A 22,532-nucleotide genomic window follows, 5' to 3' on the forward strand; every position below is an offset into this window, starting at 1 on the left:
TTTCGCAGGATTGTAATAACCTTTCTCAGCTACTTGCAGGCATTCAAACCAACCACATAACAGTGAGACAAGAGTTGATATCCAAGGTACAGCAGCTGGAATCTCGTTACTTTCAAAGCCAAGAGCTTGTCACGAAGAAGTCTGAGGAGATTGATATATATATTCACAGGTAACACTATTGCTTAAAAACAGACTGACCATGTCAGTATTTTTTCATCTTTGACAGCCATTCCATATTTTATTGGCCCTAATTAGGTGCAAAGACCACGAGCTCATTATACAGCAATTGAGCGGCGAGGTTGCGTCTCAGAGAACAACTTGTATACAACTTTCCACAGATATCGATCAAAAGACGTGTCTAATACGTGAGCTGGAGGAGGCACTGAAGTCCAAAACGGACCTAGTCCAATTATACGCGCATTCCAGGGCCGATGAGCGTGAATTAGCAGACTCCGAACTTGAAAGATGGAAAACTTGGTATATATATGTGTTGTAACCTGTTATTTTTGCTGCTCTTAATGAGGCTTCATGTGAAAGTGAAAGTTGATATATCAATGAAATACTGGTAGGCTCATGAGCGCCCATAATGAGCTGGCACAGGCCAATCATGAGCTCACAAAGGAAAGGCTATTTAATGCTGATATTAAGAAGTGGTAGGTCCTCTGTGAACGTAGTGGATGATATGGTAAATTTGGCAGCTTTCTCGTGTGACTGATACAGTACGCATTTGAAACTAATTATCTTTAAACAAATCGTTAAAAGCACAATAACTAAATCAACAAGTGTGGGCACGAGTGACGACACTATTATTGACTTACATTCATGGGCGAGGCAACTTCAGGATATCATTGATAATACAAGAACAATTACAGATGAGCAAGCAAAAACAATAGCATCCCAGAAATCCGAGTTACAAGCCTTGGCGCAAACTAATGCTGCGCTTTCGGAGCAGATCAACGTACTTCCTACTGAATAGAAACATTGCAGGAGCATGAACTAAAGCCGTAAGCATATGCTAAATCTGTGAACACTTTGTAAACAAATACTTAGGGGAGTATGGAGTCCAAACTCGCCACGCAGAAACAGTTTGAAAGTCTGCAACAGCGCATCGAGGATCAAAAAGCAAATAACGATCTTCTTTGCCAAAAACTGTCAATTATGGAGCAAGAGAATGAAGAGCTTAAGCGTGAGGTAACTATCAACAAAAGCTGGAGCCAGCTAATTGCCATCTTTTTTTTTTTTTTTTTTTTTTTTTGCAAGAGCGAGTCTTTACTCAAGTAAACACCTAGAATGCTATGAGGATTGGTTTGCTAGTTCATGAGCATACTGAAAAACTCGAGACAACGCACAAAAATGAAGCAACTGCCAACAATGATAAGATAGAGGTATAGAATGTTCTCCATATGATCATGAGATTAGTTTTGGGTCAGATACTTACTGTAATCATTTCCATATCTTTACTACAATCCAGGATCTCGAGAAGAAGCTAAAGGACATTATGGATGAGCGCGAAAAGTTTGTTAGTGATTGCAGATTGCAGCAGCCCTCTTGAAGCCCGTTAAGATAGAGATATCCGAAACGCTAACCAATTTATATTGCTCGTTGCTTAGATCGATGAACATCGCGGAGCAGTTGAGCAACTCGCAAGCAAAGTAGGAAATTCAGAACCAAAGCAGTTTACAAGGACGGGAAAAAGGCTAACTTGATACTAATCTAGGATCAATGCTTCTTCCTTAATGTTTGTGTAGGAGATGGAGTTGATCATATCTAATTCCAAGATTGAAATAATAGAAGCAGAGCACCTGGAACAGCACCAACAGATGATGAAAGACAATCAAGAAAAACAAAAACGAATTAGCACCTTGGAGAAAGAAATCCAACAGATGCAAAATGCTTTCAGCAGGTCAACTCGTCGGGGAGATACAGGGGCGCATCCAGTTCTGGACGGATCAGAATTGTTTAGTAGTGTTGCACAGGCTCACAGCGGACACTTAGGATCAGGCTTTTGCACTGGATCTTTGCAATGGCCGATGGACCAATCCATAACGTCGACAGTACGTGATAAGTAAGAGATGTGTACCACTGTATATCCTGGTCATACTAAGCTTTAGCTTTAATCAAACAGCTTTGTCCATATTGTCTCATCACAAATTTATTAGCCTCAAACTACCGAGGACCAGTATCATCATACTGTGAAGCCTGGGCATGAAGCTACAGAGGCTATACTTGAGGACAAATCTAGTAAAAAGCGTAAGGTAAGGATGCCCGTAAGGCTAAGTGGGACACAAGGTCTATTGTGAGAGTTTTTCGGAGGCTATTGTTCCGACCATTTTGAGCGTTCCATCCGATAGAATGTCGAAGAAAGTAAAGAAGTCGCGTTGCAAGGAATTACACGTAAAAGCAGCTTCTTGGATCAAAGCAGAAACCATGCGGGAGCAACCACCGAGGCGCCAGTCCAACAAGTAGAAGGAAAGAGCGAGGATGGTACTGAATATCAGAGCCGTGGCGATCACGATGGTGGTAATGATGATGATGATTTTATTCCCTATCGCACAAAAATAGCGAAGTTACAAAGCGGAAGAGACCAACCTGGCGGAAGCGACTTGGCGGACTCAAAAGCAGTGAGAGGAAGAGGAAGGGGAAGAGGAAGGGGAAGAGGAGGAGGGGGAAGAGGAAGGGGAAGGGGAACCAGAGGAAGAAGCGCCTCTTATGGATTATAAATCACGTGATAACTATTTCTAATAGAGGTTCCTGAGGCATTTTAAATAAACTAGCATCAAGAAGTTTTTATATCTCTTTCTTTAGTCTTTCGAGTGCTTAAATACATCGCCCATCATGGCTGGAAGATTGCAATGCCGCATGTACGCCAACAAGTTTCCCGAAGGTACGACAAATGCAAGTTATGAGACACTTGAGCTCATTTGTCCTCGTTCGTATGATCAATGATCACAATGATCAATTGGCCAAGAGCATAGGGAAGAATAAAGAATTGCGTGTTTGTAACTAAACAAGAAACTGAATCTTCATTTCTCTCTCTCTAAAAAAAAGTGGATGACTTGGTTATGGTTAACGTTCGTCAGATTGCTGAGATGGGTGCTTATGTCCAACTTCTCGAGTATGACAATATTGAGGGAATGATTCTCCTGAGCGAGTTGTCCAGACGTCGTATTCGCTCGATCCAGAAACTTATCCGTGTTGGCAAGAACGAGGTTGTTGTCGTCCTCAGAGTTGACAAAGAGAAAGGTAATAAATAATTGTGGTTGGTTGTTATTTTGCTTGAGATATTGGGATATAAGTGAGTGTATTTAGGCTAGGCGTATATTTCCTTGAAAACTGTAATTATTTGTTGGAGTTTTACAGAATCATAAGCAAGAATTGAGACAAAGAAAAATAACCTCTCAACCGCAGGATGGATGATATATACTTAAAAAAAAAAAAGATAGTATTGGACGTGCCCGAGGTTCAGGATCGCATCTCATTACATACTTTAGCAGCCAGAAATTGCACCGAGAATTGAAATACCCAGCGGGAGTTAAAGACATGGGAGCAGAGCAGGAATTAAGAAATTAGCGCCTCATAAAACTTATAACCTTGCTCACTCTAGGCTATATTGATCTTTCCAAGCGTCGTGTTTCAGCCACGGATATCATTAAGTGCGAGGAACGTTATAACAAATCTAAGGCTGTGCACTCTATTATGTCAACCGTTGCTAAAAAAGAAAACAAGGACCTGGAGGCTCTGTACGAACAATTAGCTTGGCCTCTCTATGCCAAGTATGGTCATGCCTACGATGCCTTCAAGGTTGCCCTTAAGTAAGTAGATCCAAACACTACTTTTTTCTTTATTTATTCTATTTCGAGATCAGCGTTTATATACATAGGATGACATATGTGGGTTATAAAATTACTCCGTTCATTTACCCTTTGCTAATATTGCTGTTGATCTTGTTTATGTAGCGAGCCAGAGAAGGTCTTTGAAGGATTGGAGATCGCTGAGAGCACAAAGGAGGAGCTTTTGAACAACATTAAACGTCGTTTGACTCCACAGCCGATCAAAATCCGCGCAGATATTGAGGTGACCTGCTTTGACTATGAGGGTATTGATGCAATCAAAACTGCATTCAAGGAAGCTGAGGCTGTCTCATTGGCCGATGTACCGATCCGCGTCAAGTTGGTGGCGCCACCTTTGTATGTCATGATCACCAACGCGTTAGACAAGCAGCTTGGCATTGATACAATGGAGAAGGCTATCGCAGTTTTGGAAGAAAGCATCAAGAAGGCCAACGGCAACATGGTCACGAAGATGAGTGTAGGTTTTTTTTTCTATCCTTCTACTTTCCACAAAAAAAAAAAAATTCTAATGGATCATCTTTTTGCTGTCTTTATATATATATATATCTATATAGCCCAAGGCCGTCACTGAGGCAGATGATATGGAACTCGATCAGTTGTTGGCGAGAATTGATAAAGAAAATGCGGAAGTATCGGGCGATGATGATAACTCGGATTCCGATGCAGATGTTGCTTAAATTAAACATTGAAAATAAACCAAAAAAAAAAAAAAAAAAAAAAAAAAATATATATATATATATATATATATTTTCAGTTCATGAAAGAGAGGTCGAAGGCAAATCAAGATATATATATATTTAAAACGTTTATATACATGTACATGTTTGTGTGGAGACAAAAGAAGAAAAGTCCATCATTGATGCATGTGAGCTTTGGTTTTTTGGAATTGCACAGTACATGCACATTTCACAAGACAAGCTGTGGGAGGAGAGATAAAGAGGGTAACCTTATTTTTTATTTTTTATTTCTTTTTTCTTTCGCGTAACGATCAATGCGTTATCTGGCGAAGCAATAGGTGCCTTCTTTGTTACTTACTCAGTCCACTGTTCGGATATCTTGCTAATCATAGACAGGTCGACAGATAGAGAAAAAGGTTGGTAGACGGGCAGAACAGGTAATCAAGTAAACAGGTAAACAAAATTAGGGAGGTAAGAGACAGGGAGGCGAGGCAGAGAAACAAGAAGATGGATTGATTTAATTGAAATGGTTGTCATTTCGTAATTTTGCAACAGAACCACTAAGCTGTTTTGATTTAAAATGCATGGCCCAGACTTCAAACTACTCTCATGCTCTCGTGCTAACCAAACGAAGCTGGCAGACTTTTTTTTTTCTTTTTCTGACATATTTATTATTCTCTTTTTTATCATCTTTCGTTCTTCATCCCTTTCTTATATACTCCATTCATTTCTCTACCTTACAATTACTAGTTCAATATCAACTCGAAATTTGGATCTTTTTTTCAATTTCTTTGTAACACCTCAACACCTCTCTTGGTTGTGTTTGTACCTTTACAAAGGCAACAAAGATCATCTCTTTCTCTCATCCTCTCCATGTGTGGTTGATGACAAATAACCTATATTTTCCAATCATATCATTTACTGTACAGTTTTTCTCTTTGACAGTTTTTTCCCCTCATATTCTTTAACCATGAACCGAGCGCGCCGTGAATCTCTCAACTGTCTCAATGCAGACAAAGAGGCACTTGAATTTTTTGCCTGCCAGGAGCAGACCCGTCCATCACCGGAAATCAGCTCACTTGAGAAATTAGCTGGTGGCAGTGGTCGATCTGGTAGGCTTCGATCCAAGTCACTAGCCTTTGGTCTTTCATGGGCGCAGGCCATGAATGGTCGTGCTGTCGATCCCTCAGAGATGTTTGGCATTCTTAATACGAATGAGAGCAACCGACAGGGGTCATGGGCCGCTTCACCAGGAGCAGGAACAGGATCGGGATCAGGCAGCGCTGGTAATAGAATAAGCGGTGGAAATGACGATGGAAGCGACGATGCAGATGATGAAGAGCAGCATAGATTACACCACCATGGATCGCTGTTGAATAGTGGCGTGGGAGGCGGAGGAGGCAGCAGTGGTAGCAGTGTTGGTGGACCTGCACTGGTCTTGGATAACACAGGCAAAAACACCACTATTGATATAAAGGCCGGAATGATGGGTCCACCACCGCCCACCCTTGGACTCAGTCCCATGGATACGCCCAGACTCCAGACATGGGAATCAACGCTGGAGCGTTCGATTCGTTCGATTGTGTCGATTACTGCTAATCATGTCAGGAGTTTTGATACGGAAACATCTGGTAACGTCTATCACTTTCTCACCTTTTTTTTTTTTTTTTATCTATTCCCAAGCCAAGCTTCTAGTGCGATTGGTTGGGTCAATGCAAAAAAAAAAAATTTACAGTACAAAAATTTAGCACCGAACTATATTGGGATAACAACCCGCATCATGAAAGGATATGCACGTACAGTCTGCATGTACTCCACTTCTGAGCTGATGATGATATCGGGCTTTTGGTTCATCACTCAATTTTTGGTGTCTAAAATAGCTTTCCTCCTTTGAATCGCATCACATTGATGACACTGTCTTACCTTCATTCTGGGCTTACTTCCTTTTTTTGCTTGTGAGATGCATTCTTACTAACCTACGCTTCATCTGGCTCCTCTTGCGGGTACAATGTACAATATGATGACTACAAAAAACTAATTAGGCGCCTATTCCGCTACGGGGTTCCTCGTTGATGCAAAGCGCGGCATTATCCTCACCAACCGCCATGTGGTTTCACCCGCTCCTATCCTTGCTCTCGCTATCCTATCCAATTATGAGGAAGTTGAACTCAAACCGATCTACCGCGATCCCGTCCATGATTTTGGTTTTATGCAGTTTGATATTACCAAAGTCCGATTCATGCAGCTAGAAGAAATTCCGCTCAGCCCCGAGCGTGCCCGTGTTGGCCTGGAAATCCGTGTGGTGGGGAATGATGCTGGTGAAAAGCTTTCCATTTTAGCAGGAACTCTGGCTCGTCTGGATCGACCAGCACCTGATTATGGTCAAGGAGAATACAATGATTTCAACACATTTTATCTTCAGGCTGCTTCTTCAACCAGTGGTGGGTCCTCAGGAAGTCCTGTCCTTGACATTGAAGGCCATGCTGTGGCATTAAATGCTGGAGGTGCCAGCAAAGCTTCAGCTTCTTATTACTTGCCTTTGGACAGAGTCAAGCGTGCACTCAAGTTCATTCAGGAAGGACAGCAAGTACCTCGTGGTACTTTACAGACAGATTTTGAGTATTTCCCATATGATGAGCTGCGGCGCCTGGGTCTCAAGATTTCAATGGAAAAACAGATCCGACAGCACTTCCCTAACGAGACTGGAATGTTGGTCGTCAAGACCGTGTTACCCAAAGGTCCTGCGGCAGATCATCTCATCCCTGGAGACATTGTGATTAAATGCAATGATGAGCCTATTGCCAACTTTATTCAACTCTTCTCCGTGATTGATGACTCTGTGGGTCAAAAGATCACACTCACTGTTGTGCGTGGATCCAACTCTCAGCTGCTGACTTTCACCTTAACAGTTCAGGATTTGCATTCGATCACGCCTGATCGTTTCGTGGAGGTCGGAGGTGGTGTTGTGAACGAATTATCTTATCAGCTAGCTCATTCATATGGTCAGCCATGTGGAGGAGTTTACGTGGCGACTTCGGGTCATATGTTGGCTTCTGCCAGCGCATGGCGTAAGAGTGTTATTGTTGCAGTCAACAACATCCCAACGCCTAATCTGGATGCATTTATTCATGCTATTTCAACTTTGCCTGATGGTGCTCGTGTCCCGATTCGATTCTATACTTTGCAAAAGGCCTTCAAAGAGAAGATCATGATTATGCATGTGGATCGTCACTGGCACAAGTGTCGCGTTGCTGTGCGTAATGGTGAGTGATTTTCTCCTAATTTTGAATCATTCAATTTATCATCCTCAAACTTAATTGATCCGAGGGCTCACATTTAGTTCTGTTTCGTCTAATTTAGACAAGACTGGTCTCTGGGACTTTACGGATTTGCCTCCTCCCCCGCCATCTCCACCATATGCTCCAGCAACAGCCATTTATCCTACTATTAACCCTGCACTGCATCCTGCACCAGTCTTGATGCCATCCTTTGTCGCCATTGATTTCCATCTTCCCTTCTTGGTCGACGGCATGAAAGCGACTCAGTTCTATGGTACTGGTTTGGTTGTTTCTACAAATCCACCTTTGGTGGTCTGTGACCGTGACACGATCCCTATCTCAATTGGCGATATCTTTATTACATTTGCCAACAGTGTGATTATCCCAGGTCGCCTGGTTTATTTGCACCCACATTACAACTTTGTGGTCTTGACCTATGATGCAGCGTTGCTGGCAGATACCCCTGTGCGACCTGCGACATTCAGTGATAAGCCTCTGATGCAGGGTGATGAATGCTATCTAGTCGGAGTTGGCACCGATCAGTCACCAGTTATCAAGAAGACTACGGTCTCGAACGTCGGAAACATTGGTACGCGCGAATGCTCACCGCCTCGTTGGCGTGCTATGAACGTCGAGGGTATCAAGATTGATGACCCTATCGGTACTCAGGGAGGTGTCCTCTGTAACAATGAGGGTAAAGTCCAGGCTCTATGGGTGAATTATTCGTCTCAAGATGACAAAGGAAACGATATCACATTCATGTCTGGCTTGGACATTGCAAGTGTTAAGACAGTGATTGAACCTTTTATGAGAGGCGAATATCCAAAGTTGCGAGCTTTGGATGTTGAGTTCTGGACGATGCGTATTGCAGCAGCCCGTTCCCTGGGACTCACAGATGCATGGGTTCAGAGAATTGAGAGCGATCCGAACTCGAAGCACTCATTGCTTTATGTGTTGAGCCTGCTGGACACAAGTACACCCTGCAGCCAGATGTTGAAGGTTGGAGACATTGTCCTGGAACTCGGGGGCAAAGTTGCAACTGGTATGAAGGATCTGGAGCGCGCTCGAAACGTGGACTCTGTTCAGATGGTAATAAACTGCACTTATGCAAGGGTGCTTATCGTTTATTCCTTTTTTTTTTTTTTTTTTTTTTTTTTTTTCTTCATTGCAATTAACCACTCATCCTTTCTTATAATCAACCTAGACTGTGCTCCGTGAAGGCAAGGTGCTCAATTTAACAGTTCCAACGGTCCCGTTGATGGGCACAGACACGAATCGTATCATTTCTTGGGCTGGTGCATTGATTCAGATGCCCTATAAGGCAGTCCTTGAGCAAGTGTCAAACGCTCCCACGGGTGTGTATGTGTCCTGCACACTTTATGGTTCTCCAGCGTCGACGGCCCTGCGGCCAGGGGTTTGGATTACAGAGGTGGATGGCATGCCTGTTGCAAATCTGGATGAGTTTTTGGATGCGGTTCATCATCATGAGAAAAAGGTTGTTCGATCTCGACAGGGTAGTGTCTGTGAAGTTGGGCTCAAGCGTTTGTCATTAAACCTCAAGAAGATGACGCAGCAACATCCTCTATCTACTCATTCCGAAGGCACTCAGGGTCATTCAGCTACAAATGTCCTTGGCGGTAACGCTCCTGCTCCGCCTTCCGTTACTGGTGTAACTGCTGCCCTCAATGGTCTTGGCCTCGGTATTCTGAACTCTGAGTTGGGCTCTTCTAACCCTGATGGAATACATCCAATGGACCTTGGAGGCTCATCAGGCAGCTTTGGAGAGGCTCATTTGTTGGATGAGGATGAGGCGGAAGAACCGTCTCCTACAATGGTACAAGGGGACGATGCAGCACAATCTCAGGGTTATGTGCGTATCAAGATCCAGGCGCGCAATGGCACGGTATCTGTGATTGCCATGAAACTAGATCCTATCTATTGGAGTACCACTCAATTGTTACCAGATCCTGACAGTGTCAGTGGTTGGAAGTTGTGCGATGTCATCTAAAGGAAAGAATAGCCCCATATTTATATATTTTGTTTTTTGTTTATAAACTTTTGGATGTAATCTCAAAAAAATGCACTAGATTCAGGCTAATGGTCGTTACAGAATGAATAAGACATGTCTATATATTAATATGTGTATACATGAATGATATAGATCATGTGTACTCTTTACTCTTGTTAGCCTTACTAGAGCGCTCGGTTCTCCAGTTTTTTTTTTTTTTTTTTTTTTTACAAAAAAGAAAAAAAGTGGGTGGAGGAGCCCAGAGGATGACAGGTACAATGATATGATTGGTTAATGCAACCAAAAAAGAGAAAGAAAGAGGCGTGTAGTAGCACATACGCATGACGGGAAGAAAATGGTCAAACTCTTTTCCAACCCCCCTCTTCTTCTCCCAAAGAGCCCCTCCACTTTGGATTGTTATTGGAGTCAAAAACTGATTCAAGATTTTTTTGTGGAGAAAGAACTAAGAACTGTCATTTACTCACTCTTACTCCAAAGTCCGACAACAAATGAAGGTCGGAGTATCCAACATACACATTTGCACAGCATATTCAGCATCATATTCTTTAACCTATTGCACGGCGCATACATTCTTATTTTACAAGATGATTACTTTTCTTTATTTCCTTTGTTTTTACTTATTCCTAGTTCTCGGAACTGACGAGGAAAAAAAAAAAAAAAAAAAAAGATTTATTTTGTATGTACGAATGTGTTTGTAAAAACTTTTTTTTTTCTTAGAGTGGAGAGGAAGAGAATGAGAAAGAGGTAAGTGGAATTCCTCAGAAGAGCTTTGGAGAAAGGGACAAACAAGAATATCCAGTATTTTTGTTGTTTGATTTTCTTTTTTCTTTTCTTTTCTTTTTTTCTTTACGCCGTCTTGGCTTGTTCGGCACGTTCCTTGCGCTGTTGCCAGAACTCAGTGTTGGGAGACCACAACTAAAGAATAAAGAAAGACAAGGAGGATGTAAGCTGGGAGGAACAAGAAAGAAAAAAAAAAAAGGGGGGGGGGGGGGCACTGCGCTTCTGAATGATTCAGGAAAGGAAAAGGTCCTTTTTGATTCCTATCGAGTCTTTACCTTGGCGTTCTCATGAGGTTGAATACGTTGCCATGGCTTTTGAGGAGCAGACTTGTTGATGATTACGTCGGGTCCGTTTTTCAAACAATGGCCGATATAGCTATATAAAAGAAAAAGAAGGATGGTAAGACTTGTGGTTCATGATCAAAGCACTTAAGGATGTGGAAGAGAATGACTTGGAGAGAGAGAGGAAGAGAAAAAGAGAATTTGCATTTTTTGTAACTTACGCAACGCCAGCAACGATACCAGAACCGCCAAAGAGGAAGAGAGGAGCCAAAGCAGGGTTGGTCTTGACAAGGTGAACGACGCCAGACATATTGTGATTTTACTTGATATGAAGAAGTAGGGTAAAAGAAAAGTTGCAAAAACTGAGTGGAGAGTGGAGAGTGATGAGTGAAAAAGGAAAGCTGAGTGTATATATTAAAAGAAAGAAGAGAAAGAAAAAAGAAAAAGGTCCCTTTTTATACACGAACAAGGAGGGTGGACAAGGGAAATGAGAATACAATGAAGAGACCAAAGCGCATACTTTGAAGGATGTCTTTTCTCCAAATGAACTGAATCGCATATCAATATGCAATCTGCATCTATCCCTTATCAATGAGCTCTCGCTACGCCACCAAACGATGGTGTATATAAAGGGAAAAAAAAAAAAAAAAAAAAAAAATCAAAATGGTCAGGCACGCTGTGCGACTAATAAAAATAACAAGGTATAGAGTATTATTTACCTGAATCTATTCAGGCTGATAGAAGAGAAGCTTACAACTCTGAAAATTTTGGCTGTAGTGATTTGCCAATTATGAATGTAAGCTATTTGAAAGATGTAGGTACAAGCTTCCAAAATTGACTAATGTGAAGAGAAAAAGCATATTATCACAACGGAGGCGACTTTTAATGTAAGATGCGACCCCATTTTAGACCGGCTTCTGATGTAATATACACTTTTCTCGATACTTGCTTATCCAACCTTACATTAAACAGTATTTCAACGAGGACTTTTAGAATATGTAGGTCTGCAATGCTAAAACAATCAGGACCTATTACAGCCTATGCAGTCTGCTGTGCCTTAGCAGGAGGGGTACATATTCGATTGTATTTAAGGATGAAAGTAGGCGCTTTAGTGAGTTGTGGAGTATTTTCCTTGGCGACAATGAGCCAACTTGCGTCTTTTAGTGCACCGCCTTGATAGTAAAATGCTATCTCATTAAGGAGGTGAAGAAGTCTGAATACAAAGTCGAGTAAATGAGTAAGGACGGCGTCCTTTCGCTTTCAACAATGCTACTTAGGTTTAGAGCCAGCCTTGTGGGCAAACCAGGGCCCGATCCAAGAGTCACACTACATAAACTGTTAAAATCTATGGCCGGCATCCGGCCCTAGAATGATATTCTCTTCATGGTTGGACTAGGCTGTAGCATTTGGGATCTATGTCACGGGACCAAAGGTGACACGTGTAAGAACGCTTCGAAGAAAGCCATGGCAAAAGCTGAACGCCGCGCTTAGGCCTTTGCTACCAATCCGTATACTGTGACGATGGGATGCTTTGATGTCAAACCGCCTTAATATGGTTTACAATAAAACGCTGTGTACAAGAGTATGGACAATTCTTGATAAAGCGATGAATGTCTGCACGATGTCTCCTAATATCAACTTTAAGGATGTGCCAACTGCTTTGTCTGCTGCAAGAGCCTAGCCTGCAAGTGGAATAATAAATGCGAGGTTGTATCGCCAATTTCATTTGGTCATGATACTTTATATTTTTAATGTAAAAACGATGATTGAATTGTTCTGGTGGCATTTCACTACGTGACGGACTTGCAACAATACTCGCAACAAGCGAGCCAATTGGCTGCCAATACACTCGAAAGTATTCAAAAAATATAAGGTATCATGACCAAATGAAACGGGCTATACCAATGGCTTACTTGACGATCTTCCGCTCAAGGATATGAAAAGACGCGTTAACGGTAAGCATTGATATGGCTTATTTTTCGTAACTGACAAATGGTGAGATAAAAAAGAAAAAAAAAAAAAAAAAAGTTTTGGTGAAATGGAAAAGGCTCACAGAAATCTCTAGCGAAGGATAATAATGATGATGATAATGATAGTGATAATAATAATAATGATGGTGATAATGATGTATAGAAAGAGATATAGACATGAATGTTATTGCAATTTATGAGCGAAAAGCAAAAAGGGCACAGACAGAGCATGGTCAGGGGTTTCTTTGTTGCATTCAAAAAGTCCGAAGCAACAATGTAAATTGTATGCCTCAGGTGAATGGCTGATTGAATGAGCAGAAGGTCCCTCCTATCATTTGTGTGAACAGAGAAAGATGGGATCCCTGCACTTGTTGTTGGCATCGGAGCTGCGAAAATTATGTCTGGGTGAATGAGAGTTTGAATGTAATGCTATCCTGGTAAAGCTGATCGAAGCGATGCAAAGAATGGAGGGAAGTATTGTGAGAATAGATGAGATGTTGGGCTTGCAGGGAAGCTTTAATTGAATAAAAGTGTCCTGCATGTCTGTGTGTGTATTTGGTTCTCCCCCCTTCTAAACTCTTTTAAGCTCAAGCCCAGGCACACCAAGTCAGCAAATCAGACAAGTCAAGGCAGGCAAGTCAGACAAGTCAGGCAAGTCAGGCAAGTCAGGGGAAAATAAAAAAATTCTCAAAACCCGACATTAAACTTATTTTTCATGCTCATGCTTTGTCTTGCCTCATCGCCATTTGTTTCTTCATTCCGCCTCTTTTCTGTCTTTTGTCTCTTTAGTTTGGGCATCCCTTCTCAACTCCACTCCAACTCTCATTCATTCACACCCTCGCTCATTCCCACTCATCCTCATCCTCATCCCCACTCCTCTCATTCACACTCATTCACACTCATTCACACTCATTCACACTCATTCACACTCATTCACACTTTTGATCACTGGATATTTGACACAGTTATTTTCCCTTAATTTTTTCTTTTTCTTTTTCTTTTTCTTTTTTACATAATACCCGTACTTTACACAAATACATTTAATTCTACCCGCCACTGCGAAAGGACGTTTTTCAGCTGTCCACGTCCGTTTTCACAATGTTCAGCAGAATTACAGCCAGATTGATCCATTTGATCCTGTTCATCTTTGCAGCTGGGGTACTTTATTTCATTCATTCTCATGGCACTTGGAAAATAGAATGACCTAGGCTATTCAATTCACACCTAACCACCTCAACGTCTTTTTTTATTTTTTTATTTTTTTTTATTTTTTACCACTTGTTGATACTTGTCGTGTCTTGCCCCCTTTTTATTCATGCTACTCTTTTCCAACTTCATGTTCCCCCCTAACAAAAGACTTGTGCTTGTCTAGTTGCTGAACTGAGTAAGACTTTTGTTTGTTTGTTTTTGTGTTAATACAATATGGGAAGTCCTTTTTTTTTTTTTTTTTTTTTAAATCTAACTTTTATTTTCCTTGACTCGATCTATTCCTGGGCACGAACAGTCATTACTACCAGGGTCAGAAAGGACGAAGGCAGTAACTATGATTATAGTTGGCTAACGTATTATCTCTTAAGCGTCAGTAAGTCAACAATTGTTTATTAATATTTTGCCTCCAAATGTTTAAAACTACAAAACAACCCCTGGATAGACCAGATTAAGGAATGATGATTTCCTCGCCACTTCATACTCCAAAAAGTATTTTTCCTTGTTTCGGGCAAAGACATGATACACATGGACACATTTATAAAAAGGGTTGAAACTGTATCCAAAACGGTTACAGTGTTTATTTGTTTGTTATTTTTGAGCATGATTGGAATGGAACACAATCCGTTCTTGACATCAAATATTCCAAAAGGCCAGAGAAAGTAACGGACACAAAATCAGCCTTCCTGCTCTGTCACACCTTGCTACAGAGTGAATGCCTCACTTTCTCTTTTGCCCTTCCTTTTTCTCTTTCCTTCTTTTGGAGTGTATAAGACAAAGCTGATTAATATAAAAAAGCAAAAAAAATTCATTAAGCACTCCCTCTCCTAAGGAAAAGTAGAAAAAAAAAAACCAACAAAAACAAGGTCTCGACCGCTTTGGGTCATTCCCCTTACAGGCTCGCGCGTGAATGTAGTAATTATAGATTATCTATCCTTCTGAAACCCGATCTTTCCGTTTTAACGCACGACCTCTTTTTTTTTTTTTTTTTTTTTTTACGACGCTTTGCATGATTAGGTTGCGCGGGTGCATTGCAATCTCTCCTTTGGATCTCTCAGTCCAGGCTCTACGAAAATGGAAGGCCAACAGTCCAGGAGTGTGTGCTCACCGGTCTGTTCTCAGGTCTGTATCTCTTTGCTGCAGCCTGGCAGTTCTATCAGACTTTCGCCAATGAAGAACCCAATGAGTTTCTTTGTTCAACAAGTTCGTATGACAGCATGATCCACTGTCGTCTATGGCAGAGTCAGTTGCTAGGCTGTGCTGCCTGTGGCGTCTTGTTCTTTGCAACGACCATCCTTTGGGTCGTGCTCTTCCGTAGTCGACCCTTAGAATTTAAGGATCTGACAGAGGAAATGATCACGAGCTCACCCACGACCATGGCCTCAACGTTGGCCAAAGAAGATGCTGCTCAGCGAGAGCGGGAAGAGGCTGCTGCTGTAATTGCAGAGGCTGAAAGAAGGCGTGCTCAGCAGCGTCAGCAGCAGCAAATGCAACAACAGCAGCAAATACATCGACCTATACAGCCTGTACAGCAACAACCCCAACCAAGGCCCACACATCCTTACCAACCATATCAGCAACATCACTATCAAACCCCACGCGTTAATCCTGTTAATAACCAACAGCCCTATTACAACCACCAAATGCAACATCAAAACTCGTCAGGTTATTTAAATCATCCTTATGTAAGTCGCAAGCTTCACTACATAAACGCTAGATGCGAAGATGCATTTATCACCCGAACCCACTTTCTTTTGCTTCGTTAAGTCTAAAAAGAGTGCTCTCCCTCTCTTTTTTTTTCTTTCTAACAGCAGCAGATTCAGTCCCAAGCGCAGCAATCACAGGCAGTTATTGATAATGAGGCATATTACAACAGTAACTACGCATTAGAGAGACAGCACCGGCCATCGTACGAGATGATCCCAACCACAGGCATCAGCTATCAAAACCAAAGTTCCGCGGCGGTGCCCATAACAGGAGGCGAGTATACTGAAGAGCCCTCTAACTACGTCGAGACACCAGGAGCTAGGGCACCTGGCGCGCAGTATGGGGGAAGCCAGACTCTAATAGACCATGGGCATAATCAGCCTAACATTAATAACACTAGCAATAACCACGCAGAGCCAACGCATGAGGAGGACTTGGCATCACAGAAGGCTTTGGCACATTTGGAATATGCAAAACAACTAAGAGAACAGCAGCTCTACCATCAGAACATGGCTGAGGCTCTTCAGAGACAAAAACATGAAAGGATGCTTAAACAGCAACAACATCATCCAGAAAATCCTACTTCAGGACCTCCTCCTGTATCGGGATCGACAGTTGATATTTATCCGCCACCGCCTCGTCACAGTGCCACCTATCCTCTACCAGTATCTCATACTACTATTACCACTACAGCTCCTTCATCTACGACCACTGCGAAAGCCACTTTAGGGAGCACGACCGCGCCCTCATCTTCGGTGCTTGATCAAGTCCCCTCATCAGGAGCTGGGGGAGGATCTAGCAACCATCATCCTTATTCCATTGGAGCGGCTCAGAACTTTGATACAGGGATGGTGACTCCGGACTCCAACAACAGTAGTGCACGTATCAAGGGAAGTCCTCAGCTGTATCAATCTGATAACATCACTGTTGCCGAATCTCATTATTCGGATGATCGGTACAAGGCAGAACTTTTGGGAGAAATTCGACGGGCCCGTCAAGAAGAAGCTGAAGCTCAAGCGGGCACTGCTCTCGATGGTGCTGATGAAACACAGAGTCATCATGATTATAAGGTTCAAGTAGGGTCTGATTATGGGGGGCGTCGTTCAAGCAGCAATGATAACAATAGGAGCAGCACCAACGATGGTGGTTATGTACCGCCTCCAAAGTCAAGGACCATGTGGTCATAACGAAAACTTGGCTCTCCTTCTCTCCCTCCCTAATAAAGGTTTTTTATTACTGCTGTAGCATTTTTTCATATCCTTTACATCTTACACATTTTTATTCTACATAGACTTGACACTTGCAATCTTCCTTTTAGTTTTAAATATATATATACATATTTATGTGTGTCATCATCATTAATGCTGACCTTTATTTTGCTTCCTCAAGCTTCGCTTAAAAACAATAAAGCAAAAAGCAAAATAAAATAAAATAAAATAAAATAAAATAAAGTAAATAAAAAGAATTGAATAGGCATTGCTTCCGATGCTTACATGATTTTTTGTTTTTATTATTACTTTTTTTTTTTTTTTTATTTTTTTTTTTTTACTTTTATTATTATTGCCAAAGGAGGATCATATGAAAAAACACCTTTTGGCGTATGAGTATGAATAAAAAAAAAAAAAAAAGATAAAGTACAAAGGGATGATTGAAAATGCTAAAAATAAGAATGGATAATGATGTTCATCTATGGACAAATAGAGGTAAGAGGTATGCAGGAAGGAGGAAAAAAAAAAAAAAAAAAAAAAAAAAAAAAAGGGAAGCGAGAAGCAACGATCGATCCGATTTTTTTTTTTTTTTTTTTTTTTTTTTTTAGCAGACAGGAACACAGACACTGAGTCCTCCTTGAGAGGTTTCCTTGTATTTAGCCTGCATATCATTTCCAGTCTGACGCATGGTCTCGATGACCTGATCCAAGGTCACACGGTGATGCCCATCTCCGTTCAGAGCCAGTTGAGCAGCCGTGACAGCCTTGACTGCACCTAGTGCGTTCCGTTCAATGCAAGGGATCTGGACCAGTCCATCGATTGGGTCGCATGTCAGACCCAGGTTATGCTCCATACCAATTTCGGCAGCATTCTCGACCTGTTGAACTGTACCGCCCATGACGGCTGCGAAGCCTGCAGAAGCCATGGAACAAGCGACACCGACCTCTCCCTGACATCCCATCTCGGCAGCCGAGATGGATGCACCTCGCTTGTACAACATTCCGATGGCTGCAGTAGTCAGGATAAATTCCATGATGTCCTGTTCAGGATTGTCGGAGATGAACTCGAGGTAGTATTTGAGGACTGCAGGGATGACGCCGGCAGCACCGTTAGTGGGTGCAGTGACGACACGTCCACCTGCTGCGTTCTCTTCGTTCACAGCGATGGCATACACACTGAGATAATCCAATGCAGGGAGCATAAGGCGTTTGACTGCACGTTTAGGCAAGACTCTGTCGATACTACGCTCAGGTGCTTGGTTAGTCAATCCATGGCCCCCTCCCAATAAAGCATTGGATCCAGATCCTACAGTGGTATCCTTGTAGAGCGGAGTGGTCGTATAGAGTCCCTTCAAGAGCTTTTTGTATAGGCCAGGGGCACGACGGCGGACACGAAGACGTCCTGGCAACATCTCTTCACTTGAGAGACAACCATTCTTGATTGCATTGTCCATAGTGTTCCAGATGGCAAAAGTCTTTTCCTTGATATCTTCCATTGATCGCCATCGGAGTTCGTTCTCCAACACAACCTGTGCTATCGTCATATTCTCTCGATGACAGAGTTCCAACAATTCTTGAGCGTTTGTGAAGGGTAGGGCTGCAGTGGCCAGATCCTGGCTTCGACGGGTTTGTGGGATGACCTTGTTGGCCTTGGTCTCCTTGTCCTGTTCATTCTTGTAGAAGACGTTCTCACCATGAGCCAACTGAGTTCGTTCGTTGACTACGAATCCACCTCCGATAGAGAAATATTCGTTGGTTGCCAAGAGATCTCCTTGGTCATCAAACGCACAGAATCGCATGCCGTTTGGATGTTGGGGTAAAGATTCAAAGTAGTGGAAGACTAGGTCCTTGGCTGGATCGAATTTGATCCGGTTGGTCGAGTCCAATGTCAGGGCTTTTTGCTCATCAATCGCTTTCAGACGTGCTTGGATCGTTGACGTCTCGACCGACTCGGGAGATTCACCCTCCATGCCTTTTTTTTTTTTTTTTTTTTTTTTTTTTAAAAAAAAATAAAGATTAGATTAAAAGGACAGAACACGTGTTTACAACCATGTATCTTTCACAATTGTTGTAATGTTAAAATAAATAAATAAATAAAAACGACTTCTTACCCATGAGAATAGAGTCAGGAGTACCATGACCGATGCCTGTGAGGGCAAGAGAGCCAAAAAGGTCGATTCGAAGAGTGGCAACCTTTTATGGATAAGATTGGGAGCAGAATAGAATGATAGATAGGTGACAATAAAATATGATTTCAGACCCAAATATGCAGCCGGTTGAAAGGCAAGTACAGATGGGAAGTGTATGATGATAAAATAGGAAGGAGAAAAAAAATAGATTTATAAACATGTGAGTTGAATCACTTCAAGGGTTGTAGTTGCTTAGCAGTTTTTGGTAGGAGGAAGGAGTAAGTATGAGCAAAACGGCCATCATATAAGGTGTATGTATGTGTATGTGTGTGTATGTGTAAATGAGGTGTTGTAGGGTGTAGTATGTAGGGTGTTTGCTTCCGTCCATGTCCATACCTTATCAAGTACTTTGTGGTCTTTGAGATCTGTTACAAAGATCTTTGCAGCACGCATTGGGCCAACGGTGTGACTAAAGAGTGATGGCGAGTTTGGGTAGAGATAGAACATTCATAATAGCTTGAGTGGGTTAGTCCAGTTTGACGTGTTTTTGCATTGCATGGGTTGAATAGGGCAACTGCACAAGTATTTCTCACGCTTGAAACGAACCAATCATTCTTCATCCTGGCCTTTTACAGGTTCGCACATCCATCTGTGCTCTTTTTTAATTTTTTTTTTTTTAGCCCCATTTTCTTCCCTCACCCGCTCACCCCACTTTTTGCCCCTGTGTGATGTTATGATGTTGCTCTGATATCTCGGTGTTTAATTTATTTAACAAGGTTCCATCTGGGTTTATCGTCACACTGTGGCTCTTGCTCCAAAGTCTTTTTCTTTTGTATCTCCTTTACCTTGAACTCGGACCAATGCCAATGGAGAAAAGATCAAAAGTCGAAACTACTGCATGCTTAACCTCTTCTTCTGACTGGTTGTTCTGACAAGTCTCTTCAGGGGCTACGGGGTTCGGAACTGGTGTTGTCAACGATGGATCAGCACAACAGGCCGAGGTAGAGAAGCCTTTGGTCTGAAGGACCTTTAGGGAGGCAAAAGACGCAGTCGTCCTATGAGACGAGATGCGACCATGGGAGTTGTACAAGAAAGGGACAGAGAAACGGGGACGTTGCGCTGCTCCTACAGTCGTCGTTGGAGTAGAATTGAGTGCTCTGTATGTGGTAGAATAGAGTCGAGCTTGGCGTGGAATGACCAAGCTCATTCGAGTGAATGTTGACATTGTGAACAAAAAAAAAAAAAAAAAAAAAAAAAAATGAAAAATGAAAAAGGAGAGGCTAGAAGAGAAAGGTTTGATGTGGAAGTGGCAAAGGGCTGGTTGAAATTGATGGGTCAGACGTGGTGAACTACCAGCAACTTCAATGAGAAACTAAAGGCTATGGAAAAGAAAGTACAAAGAGTGGAGAGTAGAGTTAAAAAGGGGGGGGGAGAAAGAAAAAAGAAGAACAAATGGTTTCGGAAAAAAGGCTTTTTAAGAAGACGGGGAGAGAGAAAGAAAAGAGAGAGTGAAGAAGTGAAGGGATAGAAATACTAAACAGACCAAGAAGGTAGGAAGAAGGAGGCCCTTCATTCTACTAACAAACCGGAACTTGAATTTACTCCTCTTTTTCCATTGTCCGTGGATGACATTATTCTCAGACGGTCGTTTTTGAAATCTGTACACGCTTTTTTTTTTTTTTGTTTGACCGCTCGGGCAAAGCAGAAAGCGAATTGAATATGTTCTTTGACATGACATCGAGTTGACATGTACACATGTATTACATACATGAAGAAAAAACTTTGTTTGATTTCAATTGAATATGTGTTTAAATTAAGCATTTTCTATATTTAAAGTTTTTTTCAACTATATCCTGCTTAACCTGGCACGGTGGAATTAAAAAAAAAAAAAAAAAAAAAAAAAACGGGCACGGTGACAAAAAAAAAACGTTGGGTGAATTAGCAATTTGTGCGCGTTCCACTCAACTTTACTCCATACTCTATTCTACACTTTCATTCAGGGGCACACTCTATTTTTTTCTTTCTTTCTTTCTTTCTTCTTATAGAGATCCTGTTACGGCCCAAGCAATATATATACATATTTATACATGATGACCCTTGGGTGCCCAAATTCTTCTCTCTCTCTCAAATTTGACGCTAGAGTCTGCACAAACTCATTGCTGTCGCTTATAAGGACCAGTTCAAAACTTTTACAAGTCTTGAATTGACCTGACTGCCCATCTTCATACTTTTCCTCATTTTAATACGCATGAACCTATCAAAGCCATAAAGACTGTCCTTTCAGAGGATGCAGAGTATGGTGGCAAGCAATAAACTCTTGGTGTGTATCCTGTTATCTTCAAGGTTGGTCCGCGTGCCACTTCTTATTTGTTTTACCCCTTAAAAGTCTTAAATCCATCACGACCCTTAAGGACCTTAACTCCTCCTCTTGTTTTTCGTCCCTTTCTCTATTTTTTCTTTTTTTTTTTTTTTTTTTGAATCATTCATCACATAATCTTCTCCGCTCTTATTCATTCAAAAAGTACACATCATGGCCGACATCCAAGCAATTAGCAAACAGTTTACTGATTACTACTATGGTACATTCGACAGTAGCCGCGCCGGCCTCGCTCCTCTTTACGTATGCTTTCTCTTTCTTTCTTTAAAGATTTGACTGAACATGCTTTCATTATTGACGCGTCGTTGTCGAAGCATCAATCACTAATAAAATGGATATCAGGAACCGGAGCAACAGTTGGATATTAGTATTCATCATACACTAATTGACCTACTCTTTTTTCTTTCTTTCTTTCTTTTTTTTTTTATATAAATATATCTACACAAACCATCGATAGCGTGACAACTCCATGTTGACTTTCGAGGGTGTTCACACTTTGGGTGCTCAGGCTATTGTCGATAAGTTAATCGTAAGTGTCTTTTTTCTTTTTTTTGTTTTTTTTTTTTAGCTCTGTCTGAGAAGAAGGTCCCCTCATTGCCTATCTACCCCTCATCTATCCTTGATTATTAACGTTTGTTTTCTTTATGGCATAAACAGTCTCTTCCTTTCCAATCAGTTGTCCACAAGGTTTCCACCCACGATTCTCAGCCATCTGATAACAACTCTATTGTTATTTCTGTTACTGGACAGTTGTTGGTAAGTGCTGCGGCTCCACGTCATCAGTTTTTTTTTTTTTTTTCTTTTTTCTTTTTTCCTTCAGGTGATGCATAAAAGGAAACAAAACGTCTTACTAACGCCTTTGAATTATTATTATTATTATTATTGTTATTATATATATAAAGATTGACAATGAACAGAACCCTCAATTTTTCACGCAGACTTTCTACTTGAAGCACGATGGCAGCAACTTCTATGTTGCCAATGACATCTTCCGTCTCGTTTATGCATGAAGCACACCCACCCTTTTTCGTTGGTTTTTG

General features: G+C 41.6%; 6 protein-coding genes across 6 annotated transcripts; 4 read left to right on the plus strand and 2 right to left on the minus strand.

Moving 5' to 3' along the window:
* Positions 1-2,788: 2,788 nt before the first annotated feature.
* BCR41DRAFT_349551 (translation initiation factor eIF2 alpha subunit) lies at positions 2,789-4,548 on the plus strand. Its single transcript, XM_022023488.1, has 5 exons — positions 2,789-2,884; positions 3,049-3,243; positions 3,605-3,812; positions 3,957-4,308; positions 4,406-4,548. Exons 1-5 carry the CDS (start codon positions 2,836-2,838, stop codon positions 4,526-4,528), a joined length of 927 nt encoding a protein of 308 aa, XP_021883274.1. The 5' UTR covers positions 2,789-2,835; the 3' UTR covers positions 4,529-4,548.
* A 658-nt stretch (positions 4,549-5,206) lies between these two features.
* Positions 5,207-9,868, plus strand: BCR41DRAFT_385028 (trypsin-like cysteine/serine peptidase domain-containing protein). The gene is made up of 4 exons (XM_022027631.1): positions 5,207-6,159; positions 6,571-7,791; positions 7,889-8,895; positions 9,011-9,868. Exons 1-4 carry the CDS (start codon positions 5,499-5,501, stop codon positions 9,812-9,814), a joined length of 3,693 nt encoding a protein of 1,230 aa, XP_021883275.1. The 5' UTR covers positions 5,207-5,498; the 3' UTR covers positions 9,815-9,868.
* Positions 9,869-10,513: 645 nt separating this feature from the next.
* Positions 10,514-11,289, minus strand: BCR41DRAFT_420494 (hypothetical protein). The gene is made up of 3 exons (XM_022029908.1): positions 11,118-11,289; positions 10,891-10,990; positions 10,514-10,750 (listed from the first exon to the last, which is right to left on the minus strand). The coding sequence occupies exons 1-3, from the start codon at positions 11,204-11,206 to the stop codon at positions 10,682-10,684; spliced, it is 258 nt and encodes an 85-aa protein (XP_021883276.1). The 5' UTR covers positions 11,207-11,289; the 3' UTR covers positions 10,514-10,681.
* A 4,567-nt stretch (positions 11,290-15,856) lies between these two features.
* Positions 15,857-17,190, plus strand: BCR41DRAFT_13644 (hypothetical protein). The gene has a single exon (XM_022019512.1). It carries the CDS (start codon positions 15,989-15,991, stop codon positions 16,964-16,966), a length of 978 nt encoding a protein of 325 aa, XP_021883277.1. The 5' UTR covers positions 15,857-15,988; the 3' UTR covers positions 16,967-17,190.
* On the minus strand, positions 17,058-20,356 carry BCR41DRAFT_385029 (serine dehydratase alpha chain-domain-containing protein; the record flags this gene model as incomplete). Its single annotated transcript, XM_022027632.1, has 5 exons — positions 19,961-20,356; positions 19,512-19,584; positions 19,098-19,179; positions 17,613-18,958; positions 17,058-17,090 (listed from the first exon to the last, which is right to left on the minus strand). The coding sequence occupies exons 1-5, from the start codon at positions 20,338-20,340 to the stop codon at positions 17,058-17,060; spliced, it is 1,914 nt and encodes a 637-aa protein (XP_021883278.1). The 5' UTR covers positions 20,341-20,356.
* A 1,289-nt stretch (positions 20,357-21,645) lies between these two features.
* BCR41DRAFT_394301 (nuclear transport factor 2) lies at positions 21,646-22,502 on the plus strand (the record flags this gene model as incomplete). Its single annotated transcript, XM_022028633.1, has 4 exons — positions 21,646-21,735; positions 21,950-22,021; positions 22,150-22,248; positions 22,395-22,502. The coding sequence occupies 4 exons, from the start codon at positions 21,646-21,648 to the stop codon at positions 22,500-22,502; spliced, it is 369 nt and encodes a 122-aa protein (XP_021883279.1).
* Between the last annotated feature and the right edge of the window lie 30 nt (positions 22,503-22,532).

Source organism: Lobosporangium transversale (genome assembly GCF_002105155.1).
Source record: "Lobosporangium transversale strain NRRL 3116 chromosome Unknown BCR41scaffold_10, whole genome shotgun sequence".
Taxonomy (NCBI): domain Eukaryota; kingdom Fungi; phylum Mortierellomycota; class Mortierellomycetes; order Mortierellales; family Mortierellaceae; genus Lobosporangium; species Lobosporangium transversale.